This window comes from Pristiophorus japonicus, chromosome 18 (genome assembly GCF_044704955.1).
Source record: "Pristiophorus japonicus isolate sPriJap1 chromosome 18, sPriJap1.hap1, whole genome shotgun sequence".
Taxonomy (NCBI): Eukaryota; Metazoa; Chordata; class Chondrichthyes; family Pristiophoridae; genus Pristiophorus; species Pristiophorus japonicus.
In genome coordinates, this window is record NC_091994.1 from 30,667,946 (window position 1) to 30,680,636 (window position 12,691).

The window sequence follows — 12,691 nt, forward strand, 5'->3', positions numbered from 1 at the left end:
ACTTCGGGACGGACGTATGTTGGAGCTGGAGTCATGTGGCACTGGGCAGCCAATCCAGGTACAGTATTTTCTCATTCATAATAATGGGAAATCCGTAAGGAGGAGTTCTCATTATTGTGATTGAGAACCCTCCCCCCCAAACACGCAAACATAAATAAAAAATAGAAAAAAATACATCACATATTTAAGATTAATTTAAGTTAAAGTTAATAAATGTCTTAGAAAAAATATATATTTTCTGATTTTTCAAAAAAGTTTTTTAATTATGGTATAAAATAAACTTACCTTAGTGGGAAGGGATTTTAACAGTAAAATGTGCTTTTTAAATTTTATTTTTATCTGTTTTTGTATGTTTAAAACACTTACGCTGGTAAAAGTAGGCTATGCGCCTGCTTTTACCAGGCACAAGAGTTTTGAGGACATTTGCTGGGCAAGAGATGGGTAAATACTGTGGCGATACGGAAGATCTGCCAAGCCAGAGCTTGACAGATCGGAAAAGCCAGTTTTCAGTGCATGCACATTGTGCACTGAAAATCGTCTTTTGCAATGCCTTCCTGGGTCCGTACACATTCCGTACGGACCTGGGGAGGCCGTGATTTCAGGTTCCATTTCTAAATTTGCGGATTACACCAAATTGGAGGGGGATATTCAATACTGAGGAGGACTGCAACAAATTACAGGCCGACATTAATAAACTTGCAGAATGGGCATATAATTGGCAAATGAAGTTCAACACAGATAAATGTGAGGTATTACATTTAGGTAGGAAGAATAGGGAGGTCACTTATCACTTGGAGGGTGCGAGTCTGGGTGGGGTAAAGGAACAAAGAATCTGGGAGTACAAATACACAAATCACTAAAAGTTGCAACACAGGTTAGCAAGGCTATAAAAGAAGCAAACCAAGCACTAGGGTTTATTTTTAGAGGTATATAAAATTGAAAAGTAGGAAAGTTATGCTAAACCTGAATCGAACCTTGGTTAGACCACACTTGGAGTACTGCATACAGTTCTGGTCGCCATATCATAAATAGGATATAGAGGCACGGGGGAGGGTGCAGAGAAGATTTACAAGGATGATATCAGACATGTGCGGGTATACATATCAGGAAAGGATGAACAGACTGGATCTCTTTTCTCTTGAAAAAAGTAGGCTGAGGGGTGATGTAAGAGTTCTTTCAAATGATGAAATCTTTTGACAGAGTGGATACAGAGAGAATGTTTCCACTTGTAGGGAAGAGGATAACTAGAGGCCATCAACATAAGATAGTGAACAAGAAATCCAATAGGGAATTCAGAAGAAACTTCTTTACCCAAAGAGTGGTGAGAATGTGGAACTCGCTACCACAGGGAGTGGTTGAAGCGAATAGACTAGATGCATTTAAGGAGAGGCTAGACAAGAAAATGAGGGAAAAGGGAATAGAGGATTATGTTGATAGATTTAGATGAGGAAAGATGGGAGGAGGCTCGAATGGAACATAAACGCTGGCATGGATTGGTTGGGCCGAATGGCCTGTTTCTGTGTCATATTTTATGTAATGTAATCCTATTTAAATCTATTCTTGAAACAGATTATACAGAAACATACCTTTCTAATGTTGACAGCTATTCAGTTATTCAGTATTATGTTGAAGATTTTAAGGCAAATTAACCAGCTGGTATTTGTATGTGGCAGACCTGCAAGTGACGGTAACAGTACAGTTGAGGCAATCTGTACTTTCATAAAGAGAGCTGCCGCCCAGCAAGTTGATAAAGTTCAACTCTATCATGAATTCCAAGACAACACAAAAAACATCATCACCTTAGGAACATATTCACTGGATAGCAACAGCCTCTACGTCGATGGTATATGCTCACTTTAATTAAATATATATTTATTTTAACTTACACTGTAACGGGTTAAAACTTTATTTTATAGGGATTCTCTCTCCAGCTGCACTGCCATCCTGACACCACCTCTCTCACAAGTGATGCTCTGACCCCACTAATCTCCTGGTTCACCCTCATCCCGAGTCTGCTCGTTCTCTGTCACTCTTGGTCAGCTGCCTTTCACAGTCCTAATCTGCTGCCTCACATTCAATGTTGGTCTGGTGACGTCTCTTCCTCTTGTTCTACTGCCTCTTGCTCATTCATTCCTGGTCTTCTGCCTTCACTCACTCCTGATCTGTTTGCTCTCTCATTCCTGATCTGTTAGCTCTATCTTGCTATGGCTCTGCTGGCTCTTACTCACTCATTCCTAAATCAAAGTGACAAAAGAGCCAAAACACGCATTAATTAATTTTTAAGAAGAACCTGATGGTCAGATTCCATTTTTGCATTTTGAGACATTCAATTTCTAATAAAATGTGAAAAAGTTATAAAACCTTCACATGTTTTTGAAACCATTTATTATCAATCTCATGTAATTAATTCTAGTTTTAAAGGAAATTATTTTAACTAGCTTAAGTCATCCTTTACAAATATATTTGTTTTTTCAGGTTACCATGAATCAGCTGTTTTAACCAGTAAGTATGATCATTATTTATCTGCCCAATTAATATAGCACTTGAATATCTCTACAAAGGTAAAATGAACTCGTTTCACATGTAATTTTACAACAGCTTGACCTGAGACAAGGATCTAATGGGAAGATATCCTCCACATGTTAGGCATTGTGAAATCATAAGCACATCCTTGAGAGATTTGTTTAGGATTCTGTTCAGCTAATAACACAGAGTAAATATTCCATACAATTACATTTAGAAATGGAATTCCCAGTTTCTGAAAGGTCTGGTGAGTGGAATAAATGATCATCCAATTCAGTATAACCAGTGAGTTTTTAACTCAGGTGCCTGTTGATGTATTACAATCACTATATTGTAACTGTACCGATGAAATATTCATTCCTTTATTTATTGAAAAAGAACTGTGTAATAATGATGTCCAAATATTCTACATCTCCAGCAGTTACCAAATAAATCTACTTGTTTAAATCCCCAATGTAAAATGCATTGGTTAGTTATGGTTACTTATCAAATGAATTTGTGTTGAAAAGTAAACATCAAACACAACTGTCCTTTTGATCAAATTCCCCAGTTCACCAATAACATGTGCAGGAAGAGATTGGTCATGAAATGCTACTGTGGGATATTAGTATACGAATATTTAACATCTTCATCTGAATATTCTCTTTGATATTTTATCACAAATATTAATCCCTTCAAAATAAATGTGTTTTAATGTCTCTGCCAAAATATCAGAGTGGAATTTCAAGTGAATGTATTGTGGAAGAAGAGAATAGAGGGATATGAGGCTGAGTGGGAAGACGAACTTAGAGTGAGAGGAAACTCGCGTGGACTATAAACATTGCAAAGATCAGTTGGTCACAATGGCCTGTTTCTGCGCTGTACATTTGGGCCGAAATTTACCGTGCCCGAAGAGACGGCTACCGCAGAGTTTGGACGCTCGACCGAAAAAATCGATTCGCTGCCACAGTCGAGGGCTTTTCTCGCTCCGTGCCATATTCAGCTCAGTGTGGGGGTCATCAACGGTGCGCACTTCTGCCGGAAAAGGCAGGGTGAAGCCAGAGTAACGGAGAAGTTTCGTGTGGTAAGAGACGCAATGGCCGGGCCGCTGGAAATCGGACACCACCGGGATTTTCAGCTATAAAAGGTCAGAGTTCTTCAGGCGGAGCCCACGCCAGGTATCCGAATTGACGCTCGCACTTGACACCGCTGGAGTGTTGCTGGGATCTGCACCCTTTGGCAGGGAAATAATTGAATTAAGTTTTGTGTTGACTTTCAAATGTACTAAATTGTAGTCATGGTATTTGCTTCATTAAACCTGCTAATTGTTTAGTGGAGGCCTGTAAGCCTCATTGTGGGCTGCAGAGACCTGGTTGACAGGATTCTCTCTGAGGATGGGAGGCGTGTTGGGAGGACGATACCTGGTCAGAAGCAGGGCGGCACGCAGGAGAAGGTGTCGCCATCAGCTCTGTGCAGAGAGGCAGCGGGCAAGGGAGGCAGCAGCCATGGCTGCACAACAGAGAGAAGAGCGCGCAGATGTGCACAGACCTGCAGCTCGAGAGGGTGGCCAGGAGAGAGATGGAATCAGGTGGAGGGTGTGGGATTCTGCCCACTCCCCTCCAAATACTGGGAGAGGAGCCTTTCCAAAAAGAGCCTCCACAGGAGCCCGAGAATGAGGGAGACCAGGGAGATGGCCAGCAGGCAGCTGCCAGGGGAGGTGGCCAACGCAGACATGGGGGAAGGAGGCCATACCCTCAAAGGGTCTACAGACCTCAGTTCTCCTTCCTCCAGCTCACTGATGAGCAATGCCTGCGAAGGCTATGATTTCGGACGAAAGTACTGAGGGAGCCCTGCACTGTCCTGCGAGAAGATCTGGAGCCTCCAACATGCCTCAGGACCGCCCTAACCGTGGAGGCCAAGGTCACCATTTGCTTGAATTTTTATGCGATGGGGTCTTTTCAGTCTGCCACTGCAGACATTGGCAACGTCTCCCAATTCTCGGCACATCGGTGAATCCGGCAGGTTACAGATGCACTGAATAGGAGGAGGGTCCAGTACATCTCCTTCCCAATGACAAGGGACAAACAGGTGGATTTGCCCGAATGGCAGACTTCCCGAGGGTGCAGGATGCCATTGACTGTACACACGTTGGGCTGAGATCGCCACATCATCACCCCGAGATTTTTGTCAACTGCAAAGGCTTCCACGCGCTGAATATGCAGCTCCTGTGTGACCACCAGCGTCGGATCCAGGCCATTGATGCGAGGTACCCAGTCAGCAGCCATGATTCATACATTCTGCGCCAGACCAGTGTGCCCGCCATCTTCACCGGGTCCAATCAGGATTGCAGTTGGCTGCTTGGGGACAAGGGATATCCCCTGTCCACTTGGCTGGTCACTCCACTGCGGAATCCCAGGACAGCGTCAGAGTATGCATACAATGATGCTCATTGTGCCATCATCGAGCAGTGCATAGGCATCCTCAAGCAGAGGTTCCGGTGCCTGGACCGCTCTGGTGGCATCTTGCAGAACTCTCCTCAATGGGTCTCCATAATCGTTGTGGTCTGCTGCATGCTGCACAACCTGGCCATCATGAGGGGACAGACGCTGGAGGTCGAACCAGCAGTACCACCTGAGGTGGGGGAGGAGGCGCAGGAGGAAGAGGAGGAGGAGGAGGAGGATCCCCGTCGCCCCAGAGCTAGGAGGCGTCATCCCCATCGCGACCCTGGAAGGGAGGTTCAGCTGCATTTCATAGCTGCTCGCTTCAGATAATCGCAACTGCACGTGACCCTTCAGGTCCCACTTTCAATGGACTTCGTAATGAGTGCGTTAACGCAAAATTGCCCACTCCCAGATGAAACACCTGGCCAGGTATATGTGCAAAAAATATCCAAATCAGTGCAAAAACAGACCATAAAGAACAATACATATCCCTGTGCATCTCACTATAACACCTGTTACATGTGAATACCCAAACACTACGCCAAACTGTCATCCCTGTGGCTGCATCATGGGCCTGGGAAGGCTGCTGTGGTTGTTGTCTGGGGCCTACAGCTGTCCTTCTAGACATCTTCGGAACAACACTGAGTCTGGAAGGGCCGGGTGCCGACTTGCCAGCACTCTCCTGGGAGGGTGTGTCCTCACATATATGGAGGTGCCTGACACTTACCCTGCAATCTCGCTCCATGCATTATGTACTGCCTGTCTGCCAGGTCTCCCCACGTCAGGAAACAGTATTATTCTTCTGTCCTCCACATCGTCCATCAGTGAACCTGTTGGCTCTCCTTGCACCTCTTACACCAGCCATCCTTACAAACTCCTTCCCCCATTTGTTCACTTTTGGAACTGAATATGGGGGTGGCCCAGCCACAAAAATATTTTGGCGCTAATGGCCACAAAAAGGTAGGGGGAGCACCAGCTTTCCAATGGTACTGAAATTCAGGGCCACATAATACCAAAAATTATATTGGTAGTTTTCAGCCACAATATCACAGGGGAGAATCATTTGCAAATGCACTTGCTGTTTTACTGCTGTTACATCATGGCTCTGTTTTATGACTTAGTAATTTGTATTATACCTAAGTGTGACCAGAAGTTAGTTGTTTGATTGTTAATGCAGATTTCTCAGTTTTTTATTTCAAGTTTCCTGTTTGCCTCAATAACAAGGTCAACTACTTTCACAGTAACATCGACAACTGAATCAACAACAAATCCAAAGACAGCACACACTTCAACAAGTGGTGAACAGAATTGTCCACTTTTACCAGCTGTTTCATTCTGATCTCTTTCAATCTATTGCAAGATTAGGTATACATAATAGTTGGACCTCTTCGTTGATGTCTGCCCTTGTTGGCAGTAGGCTCCCGAGGTATAGAAAATGGTCCACGTTGTCCAAGGCCTCGTCGTGGATCTTGATAAGCAGGGTGCAGTGCTGTGTGGCGGGGGCAGGTTGGTCGAGGACCTTTGTTTACGGATGTCGAGTGTAAGGCCCATGCTTTCGTACGATCAGCTCCTCTGGACGGGCCACATCGTCGACATGCCTCACACGATTCTCCCAAAACGAGTGCTGTACTTGGAACTCCGTCATGGCAAGCGAGCCCCAGGTGGGCAGAAGAATTGCTTCAAGGGCACCCTCAAAGCCTCCTTGAAAAAATATAACATCCCCACCGACACCTAGGAATCCCTGGCCCACGTCCGCCCAAAATGAAGGAAACTCATCCGGGAAAGCGCTAAACACCTCGAGTCTCTTCGGCGAGAGCAAGCTGAAGCCAAGCATCGACAGCGGAAGGGGTATACGGCAACTCATGCCTCCTATCCACCCGTCCCTTCAACCACCTGCCCAACCTGTGACATAGACTGAAGATCGCACATTGGACTCTTCAATCACCTGAGAACTCAATTTTAGTGTCGAAGGAAACCATGCTCGACTCCGAGGAATTGCCTAAGATGATGACATAATAGTAAAATAATAACAAAATATTATTGTGGCAGTTTGTCAGCTACATTAATACAGGGGAGAAATATGATCAATGTCACATGTTGCGTTTCTGCAGTTGCAACACAGCAGAAAAGCAACAGAAGATAGCAATTCGAATGTTAATGCACATTTCTAAGTATTTTATTCCAAGTTTCCTGTTTGCCTCAATAACAATGTCAACTATATTCACAGCAACAACAGAACCATTAACTACAAGTACCCAGACTTCCAGTGCAGCTCCGACCACTACATCAGCTCCCACATCAACAGCAGCAACAACTACAGAGAGCACTACTGAAGCATCGACAACTGATTCAACGACAAATCCAACAACAACACTCACTTCTACAAGTGGTGAGTATACTAGTCCACTTTTATCAACTGTTTCATTCTGATTCCACTCAATCAAATCGAGGATTAGAAATACATAATAAAATAATAATGATGGTCGTTCATCATCTACAATAATACAGGGGAGAAACATTTGCAATTCTCAATTGCTTTTTTTCTGCTGTTGCAACATGGCTATGTTTTATGATTGAGTAGTGCGCATTAGATCTGAATGTTAACAGAAGAGAGCAGTTTGAGTGTCAATGCAATTTCTGGGTACTTTAAGCCAAGTTTCCCATTTGCCTCAATAACATCAACTAATTCCACAGCAACAACAGAATCATCAACTATAAATACACGGACTTCCAGTGCAGCTCCGACCACTACATCAGCTCCCACATCAACAGTTACAACAGTGGTAACAACTCGAGGGAGCGCTACTCATGAATCAACGACAAATCCAACAACAACACTCACTTCAACAAGTGGTGAGACTAATAGTCCCCTTTTACCAGTTGTTTGATTCTGATCTCTTTCAATCTATTGCAAGATTAGGAGTGCATAATAGTAAAATAATAACAAAATATTATAGTGGTAGTTTGTCAGCTACAATAATACAGGGGAGGAACATGATCAATGACACTTGGTGCTTTTCAGCTGTTGCAACATGGCTCTGTTTTATGACTTTGTAATTTGCATCATATTTGTGAGTGTTAACAGAAGAAAGCAGTTTGAATGTTCATGCAAATTTCTGAGTATTTTATTCCAAGTTTCCTGTTTGCCTCAATAACAATGTCAACTATATTCACAGCAACAACAGAACCATCAACTACAAGTACACAGACTTCCAGTGCAGCTCCGACCACTACATCAGCTCCCACATCAACAGGTACAACAGTGGTAACAACTACAGGGAGCTCTACTCAAGCATCAATGACAAGCCTAACAACGACACTCTCTTCAATAAGTGGTGAGTATATGAGGCTACTTTTGTTAGCTGTTTCATTCTGATCCCTTTCAATCTAATGCAGGAATAAAAGTACATAATAAAAATATTATATGGTAAGGTCATTGCCGTAATAGGGCAGGTGCCTGCACCAATAGTGGTTCTACAGGGGCACCCACCAAGCAGAAGTAATATAATTTTGGAGTGGCACCAGACAGGGAGAATCCCAGGCCTGCCAGACCAACGAGAAAAGTGCTGCCAGAATCTTTAGAGAAGCTCCCAAGTCAAATGCCATTCAATCTGCTCTAGGTTAAGCCTTCTCGCAGCCTGGAACAGCAGCTGTGCCCGCTTTCTGCTGCTGGGCCTTACAGTGGCATATGTAGCTGGATTTGCGGAGGGCCCAATATCCCTCCATATACAGCCCAAACTAAGGTTAGGACATGGGGCACTGGGTAGCAGAAACCCCCGAGCCCGACCCAAGACTGCTGTGTCTAATTGAATTAAATTTTGAATGGAATTAACAGGGATATTTCCGTGGGTCTCCACCCAGGAGCACTGCATCGCCTCAATACTGCGACTTTTGGAAAATCAGACAAATTGGAGCTCGTGACTGTATCAGAGCGTAAATGGGGTGTGTTCCTCTATCAGCGTGTTCTCCAGCTTGTCCAATTCATGATAATCATTGTGCCTGGGTGGACGCCCAGTAAGCACTCTCCTAGTAAGTTGCAATCCTTATTTGGATGCATTTAAATATTTTAACCTCAGTTTGCTTTGCACCTTTTTCTTTTATAGTGGAACCCCCCATTGTACCTGTAACAAACAAACCAGTTCAAGAAACTCAGAAAAAAAAATTTAATGTAACCTTCAATGTGCTCACACTGCCATTCACACCAAGTCTACAAAATCTCAGTTCCCCATTGTACACGGCTGAATCAAGCAACATTCTTGACAAGGTAAGCATGTCATCGAAGTCATTAGAGCAGCAAATACTATATTTCGTTGCACTTCTCATACTGAAATGTTAAATTTTAATTTCCTACAGCTCAATAATCTGTATCGCAATAGCAAAGTAAATTCAACATTCTTGAATTGTCAGTCTCTATCTTTCAGGTAAGAAATTAACTATTACAGTGAAAGTTCCGAGTTAAAATGAATGCACAACCTATATTAATGTTCAAATGGTGTATACTTATTACATAACGCAAAAAATCTAATTATATAGAGTTTAAGAAAATTCTATACTCGCTGTCGCAATCTGATGAGCTAATTTCCTAACTGTATTGTTGCAATCCCCACACACCCAATCTTCCTCAATTTAAGAATTGATCCTACTATTGCTCACACAACGAAAGCCACCCCAAATTACCATCATTGAGTGACTGTGACATACTTCATACATCTTGTGTAAGGGGTTTTCACAGGGTTGTTGTTGTGCCTTGGGTGTCTCTCTCTGGGCTTCTGCCCTCACAGCTTATGCCTGGCCTGTGAGGTACCCTGAGTGCTGCAAGAGCACCCCTGGAGAGACTGTGTCCACAGCTTATGAAGGGGGTTTTGAGACTCGTGCGTCCCCACAGCTTATGCCTAGCCTGTGAGGCACCTGTGAGTGTCAAACACTCCTAACCCCTTCTTCCCTAGCCTGTGACACACAGTTGAGCGTTTTCGAGGCGCTCCTAGCTTCCCTTACACGGTTCTGACATAAGACTCACGATCAGGAGATGTAATACAATAGAACTGAGACAAGGTGATTCCAAGAGGAACTTTAGGCTTCCAATTTATTTGGCAAGGTGTAACTCAACAAACAGCAATACACCAACAAAACAATCCCCCTAAATCCCACTAAAACGGACACAACGAAAATCTTTACACCAGTTTAGCAGTACAATGCCCAACCTCCCACCTTTCCTGGCCTAACTGAGTTGGGAGTTCTGGGGACCAGAGGTTATACTCACTACTGTGCCTTCTGCAGTCTGGTGGTTTGTTTCTTCTATCTTCAGTGTCTTCGGACACTGGTTTTCCTTCCGTGTCGAGAGGCCTGTGGTTGTGGTTGTTGAATCACCAGGGCAGGGAAAATCATCACTCCTCTCTCTCACTACGTCAGAAACCCCTTTTTTATAGCCAGATTATCCAGTCCGCCTCTCCTGCTGTAGTCGATTCTTCTCATTGGTGGACTTTTGATTTTGAAAAATGCAACAGTTTGAGGTTTTTAGGTTTTTTTTTCCCCACTGATCTTAACCTACTCAAGGTTTGAGTGGGTGTTGATTGCATTGGCCTCCTGTAGCCATTGTGCTAGTCTGGCCTGAGCCAGATATTTCTATGCCTGATGAAAAAGGTGTTGGAATATGTATGTGGCATTGTTTAAATGCTAATGTTTTCAAGGGGCAAGTTTCGAGGGTATACAGTTCCCAGACAATTTGATTAGTTCCAATGTCCAAACTGGCCCTTTTGATATTGACTCCACCCCTTTTCTTGCAGACCTTAAAAAAAATCCCAAATTCGATTAAAGTTCATAGTTTCTTCCATGTGCACTTTAGGATTTCAAACTTTCTGGTAGATAGTTCCAAATTAAATTCCCTTTCCTATGAGTCCAAACATGGGGGGGGGGTCTCCATTTGTGTCCCAAAGTTTTCCTTCCATCGGTTTCAATTCACAGCACAGACTGATCCCACAGCCCTTTTCCTTCTGGGTAAAATGAGGGGGTTTTCGTCCTCCCCTACATAATCCCCCATCTGACACAGTCAGACACCACTCGAGTGTGTCAAAGTTCAGGGTGGTGAGAAAACCCTAGGTCTCCCAAATTGCCCAACTTTCCCCAGTTTAACTCTAAACTGATCCGGTCAATATATATCGTAATTCCTTTTAACGCGGTACTAAACACAGAAATCCAACAGGTTACAATACACGACAGCAACATACATATATGTACTTAAGGTTACAGCAGTAATTGTACATTGAGTCTCATTTCAGTCTCAAACGTAAAAAAAAAACCTGCCCTGCAAACTCCCCAGGAGCCATGTATGAAAACGCAGTCATCCCTGGAAATAACAAAACCGCCTAAGTGTCGCGGTCAAGCTTTGTTTACACACCTTGAGTGTTTAGCAACGGCTCTCCTGGCTGTGTAGTAGCCTGAGGAACTGCGTTCTTTTTCTTTTTCTCCTGAGCTTACAGCTTGTAACTAGCAGATAAGCTACAATCAGGAGTTGGCCGATTACTAAGGCATGCGATCCCACCCGGATCCATGCAGGTATGTCTGCCCGTATTCCCAAATTCCACCATGCTGGGGGTTTAATCTGGGCAATCTCCCCTGCTAGAATTTCAGTTTTCTGCTCCATGGTGTAAAAATGTTTTTGAGACAAATCCACTGCCTGGAGGAGGGCTGTAAGTTTCTCAGGTAGTGGGGCAATGGGATAGCCAAACTGGGCGACATATCGTTGTAGATGGCTGAGGTTGTTTTGTACCGTGAGGTGAATCGTGGAAGGTTCAGGGATGGGTGTGATTCTGGTGTGTGCCACTTGAACCTCTGCCCTGGGTTTAAAGCAAAAGCTGCTGTACGGAATTGGACACCACCTTCCCGGTCCGTGTTCATACCGTTGGGCACTTGTGGTGACACAATATGTCCCACCGCCTACATATGCTACCTGTGGAGGCATGTGGTTAGGGGCCATTACCTCCATTGTGCAATTGATAGGCTCTGCCCCAGCAGTGCTGAACCCGCATTGTGGCCTTGCAAAAGCGTTCAAGTGCTGGGGGCACAGGATTACCTGTGCTCCCCTGCTCCGACAACCCGAGAGGTCTGTACCTGTCACAGTGTGCTCCCACATTGTGACATAAGGTGGGACCTCTTGGAATCGAACATGCACCCCTCCACGAATGACTCCCACATTCTCCACTCGGTACAGGGGTGCTGGTCGTGGGGACGCCCCCATCACGGGCATCCTGACCACCACACCCATGATGGTATGATTTGAATTTCCACAGTCCACTGGTACCGGGTAGGCTTCCGATGCTACACGAAGTTGGCAAGGACTCAAAACATTATCGTAAGGGTGCAGTGCTGCTAAGTGCTGGTTGCTGATCCAGGAGGGGACCTGTCCCTGTCTCAGATCCTCGAGGTTACTCCGTCCCTCTCCCAGCAACCAGGCCCCATAGAGCACGCACACCTCATTTTGGGCGGCTTGATCGGAGGCGTTTCTATCCTCCTGAATCAAGGCGTTTACAGCCCTGGCCTGCGCCTCCAATTGAGAGATAATCTCCTTTAAGTGAACTGTCATTGCCACCTCTTCGTGGAGCGCGGATCCCACTACGGTATTCTCGTCCCCCAGGACTTTGTGCAGCTGATTCTTTAACCCATTTATCTGGAGGGCCAGCTGCATGTTATCCAAACTGTTTATGGCAGACGCCCCGGTGTTAAACCCCGTGAAAATGTCATTTAAAGTGCCA

General features: G+C 44.5%; 1 protein-coding gene across 1 annotated transcript in view; it reads left to right on the forward strand.

Annotated features, from left to right (window-relative positions):
- The window catches only part of LOC139229014 (mucin-16-like), a 110,509-nt gene that overhangs the window by 8,996 nt on the left and 88,822 nt on the right, over nt 1-12,691 (forward strand). Inside the window, exons 7-13 of the mRNA XM_070860678.1 lie at nt 1,674-1,843; nt 2,476-2,502; nt 7,171-7,332; nt 7,638-7,796; nt 8,120-8,278; nt 9,047-9,207; nt 9,297-9,364. Of these exons, the coding sequence (XP_070716779.1) occupies nt 1,674-1,843; nt 2,476-2,502; nt 7,171-7,332; nt 7,638-7,796; nt 8,120-8,278; nt 9,047-9,207; nt 9,297-9,364 (906 nt within the window). The remainder of the gene's footprint in view (nt 1-1,673; nt 1,844-2,475; nt 2,503-7,170; nt 7,333-7,637; nt 7,797-8,119; nt 8,279-9,046; nt 9,208-9,296; nt 9,365-12,691) is intronic.